General features: G+C 44.3%; 1 protein-coding gene across 1 annotated transcript; it reads left to right on the forward strand.

The window, feature by feature from the left end:
- The first annotated feature begins 905 nt into the window (after positions 1-905).
- Positions 906-2,894, forward strand: fam43a (family with sequence similarity 43 member A). The gene is made up of 2 exons (XM_084011008.1): positions 906-920; positions 1,055-2,894. The coding sequence occupies exon 2, from the start codon at positions 1,094-1,096 to the stop codon at positions 2,132-2,134; it is 1,041 nt and encodes a 346-aa protein (XP_083867134.1). The 5' UTR covers positions 906-920; positions 1,055-1,093; the 3' UTR covers positions 2,135-2,894.
- The last annotated feature ends 723 nt before the right edge of the window (positions 2,895-3,617 follow it).

Consider the following 3,617-nt stretch of genomic DNA (forward strand, 5'->3'; position numbering starts at 1 on the left):
CACTTCCGATGTGAACCGAAAGATGGCAGCATAAAACAGCAGTATCCAAAAGTCTGTCATACGTCACCTCCACATGAACCAAAATGATGAGCTCACTAACATTATTATTATATAAATAATAATATATAGTATTATTATTATTATTATTATTATTATTATTATTATTATTATTATTATTATTATTATTATTATTATATACAGACTGTGTTTTAATGTTAAAATTGTGTTTTTTTTTTAGTGAGAAGGCTTGCTGGTATCGATGGTGTTGGTTTCATCTCAGAAGGAGAGAGAACAAACTGCGAAATGAGCCACTTATCTTAAGTTTAACTTGAATAAACTGTGAAAGGGAATGTCAACACATTTTAAAAACAAATCTCGATGTTGGTGGCCTGGGGAAAGTAGCCTAATTATGCATAAAGGCAATAAATTGACTGTAGTTGAGCTAAAACATATACTAATACTAATTTGTGATTCTTCAAGAAAATGAATTACATGTTTTTTGTATCCCTTGTATCATATGGAAGTCCTTTAAAGGTTTATAGTGATTTTAGTATTGTAATAAAGTTCTATGTCTCACATTTGTCAATAGTAATATAGCATATTACTATAGACATTCCCAGTTACACACGAATAAACCTTGCAATTGAGTTCTGCAAGATTAATTAATATTAACTGTGTACAAAATGATGTTGCAGCCAGGCTGAAAAAATGAGTGTTGTTGTGTTTCAATAGAAACCAAAAACAGGTCCGATCTCAATTGGTTCAGCCCTCCCCCTCCTGTATTCTCACCGAATGGTTTCTCCCTGTATATAAACCGGGAAGCTGGTCCCACAACAGCGAACTGTTTTCAGAGCTGCAATAGATGAGACCTGGGGGGACACCAGAATGGGAAAGATCACTTCAGAGGACCGACAGATGAAGTACGGCGTCTTTCGCGTTCACTTCTCATAGAGTATAGCCTACAAATGACCTGACAGGGAAAGTACACACTTTTTAGGATTTAGCAGTAGTCTAATACGAAGTCTTTCCCCCACCCCTCTTCCTCTCCCAGCAGACTTTTTGTCGCTGTTGACTGGGAAAACACAGCGCTACAATGCTGCCTTGGAAGAAGAATAAGTTCGACCTGATCGAGGAAGACAAGCAGTCCAAGCAGAAGGGCTATGCGGTGAGCCTCAACTACTCCGCGCTCACCTCCTTCGCCAAGTCCTGCCCCGAGAGCGCGCTCAACAGGGTGGGCAGCATGTTCAAGTCCAAGAGGAAAAAGGTGAAGATCACCAGCGAGGACCCCACGTACACGGTGCTCTACCTGGGCAACGCCACCACCATCCAGTCCAAGGGGGACGGCTGCACGGACGTGGCGGTGAGCAAGATCTGGGGCAAGAGCGAGATGGGCAAGAACGGCACCAAGATGCGCCTCACCATCAGCTCGCAGGGCATCCGCATGGTGCATGTGGACGACAAGGCCAGGAGGCCGGGACACCTGTACCTGCTGCACCGGATAACGTACTGCGTCGCGGACCCGAGGCTACCCAAGATCTTCGCCTGGGTCTACAGGCACGAGATGAAGCACAAGGCCGTGATGCTGCGCTGTCACGCGGTGCTGGTGTCCAAGCCGGAGAAGGCGAAGGCCATGGCGCTGCTGCTGTACCAGACCTCGGCCACGGCTCTCGCCGAGTTCAAGCGGCTAAAGCGGCGGGACGACGCCAGGCACCAGCAGCAGCAGCTCATAGGGGAGCAGACGATCCCGCTGGTCCCCATAAGGAAGCTGCTGAACGGACAGTGTTACTACAAGCCGCCGGTGGAGCGCAGCCGGAGCGCGCCCAAGCTGGGCTCCATCACGGAGGACTTGGTCGGCGAGGAGGAGGAGGAGAAGGCGATGCACTTTGAGTGCGAGGACATCCTGGACACGGAGGGCGATTGCATTGCCAACGGCAAGCAGGAGTTGACTCAGATCATTAACGACTTGGGCGAGATGTGCATAGGAAACGACGTGCAGACGCTGAAGGCTGACCTCAGAGTCACCAGACTTCTGTCCGGGGAGAGCACGGGGAGCGAGTCCTCCATAGACAGCAACCAGGAGCCCACCGCGCTCACTAATGGCTTTGAGGAGGTAAAGGTGCAGGAAATTGCCTGAATCATCTTTGGGCATTTCTGCGTGTGTGTTGTTGAGTCACGATGTCTCCACAAGAAAACATTTCCCTCTGTTGTGTTGGAGAGTGTCTGTCTGAATCCAGAGGAGCCAGGGAGAGAAACAACATGGGACATAATTAGGCTACTGAATGTTGTTTTAAGAATGTGTTTAAAATGGAAGAACAACAAACAAAGTGCATGTCGAATTGAGAGTTGACTGTTTGAACCGACGCAATCCCAGGATGCGCAGCACTAATTCCCATCGCTTTTTATTTAAGAGGATTTGTTGCATCCTCGAGCTTGTTTACCTTACTTCTTTTTTTTTCTCTCTCTCGTGAAAATGGCATTTTTCTGTTGAAAGATGCTCATCATCATCCAGAAGAGAACATTCCGTTTTTTTTAATTTTTTTTATTTCCCTTAAGTGGTTCAGTGGGTCTTAAAAACAGGCATCCTTATTTTTTTTCCCCCTGTCAGGGCGCCTTGGCAACAGCCTGTTCACTTACTTTATTTTTGCACTGTCGTGGAAATTCATTCAAAGTATTATGTTGACTACATGTACATAATAGTCTGTTGGTATGTTGTCCGGGAAACATAAATGTCATATCTTTGCTGTGCAAAAGAGAAGAAGAAAAAAACACCTTCATGTATTAATATGTAAAGTAAACTGTTTTAAAGTCTAAATATGTTATTTTTTAAAAAGAAAAAATGTGGTTTGTTATGTGAACCTCATAGAATTATCAATAAAAAAAGAAAGAAAATGATACGAAGTGGTGGAATTGTGTGTAGGTTTGTGTGGTGGGGGGGTGTAAGTAGGCCATGTTTTCCTGCGGTGCTCTTTAATATAAGTGGGGATTTACCTTGAGAGGCTCCAATCGAGGTCAGATTGTCTGCACTGAATAAAAGTCACATGAGGCGGGAAAGACTACATTTCTCAGCTGTGTGGACTAACAGGTGTTATCGGTGCTGTTAAAGATATTTCATTTAGTCGTCTTGGTTGGATCCATGCCCCCCCCTTTTCTTGTTTGTTGCCATATTGTTTTCAGGGAAACAGGCTGTAGAAGTTATTCAATTAAGGTTACTGAAAGCCCTTTCATTGTGACGTCACCACAAGCACCCGCTGTTAGAACATCACATGGGTCCTTTAATGACAAGGCGGCTGAAAAGCACCAGAGCTCTTTTGACAACATACTGACACTATTTTTTTTTCATTCCCTGTTACGTCTGTCCTCGTTTGATGAGACTCTACAGAGAATCTCTTCAGGGGCAGAAAAACAAAAACGCTGTCAATCCATACGCTCTCATGTTTTAAGTCAAACTTTAAGAATCAGAGGGGATGATATCATTCACATTTGCCCTACTTCTGAAAACTGCATTAGAAAGCGTCATGTCTTCACATATTAGTGAATAAATGGAAGGAACACAGACTAAAAAATGTGTTACTTCCTTCTTTTAAATTCCCGGTGCATCAGGCTTCATATCTGCGTGG

This window comes from Eutrigla gurnardus (assembly GCF_963514095.1).
Source record: "Eutrigla gurnardus genome assembly, chromosome: 6".
In the NCBI taxonomy this organism is placed as follows: Eukaryota; Metazoa; Chordata; class Actinopteri; order Perciformes; family Triglidae; genus Eutrigla; species Eutrigla gurnardus.

What these genes read in the sequence shown, in the direction of transcription:
- fam43a (XM_084011008.1), top strand. Translation starts at nt 1,094, where the DNA reads ATGCTGCCTTGGAAGAAGAATAAGTTCGACCTGATCGAGGAAGACAAG.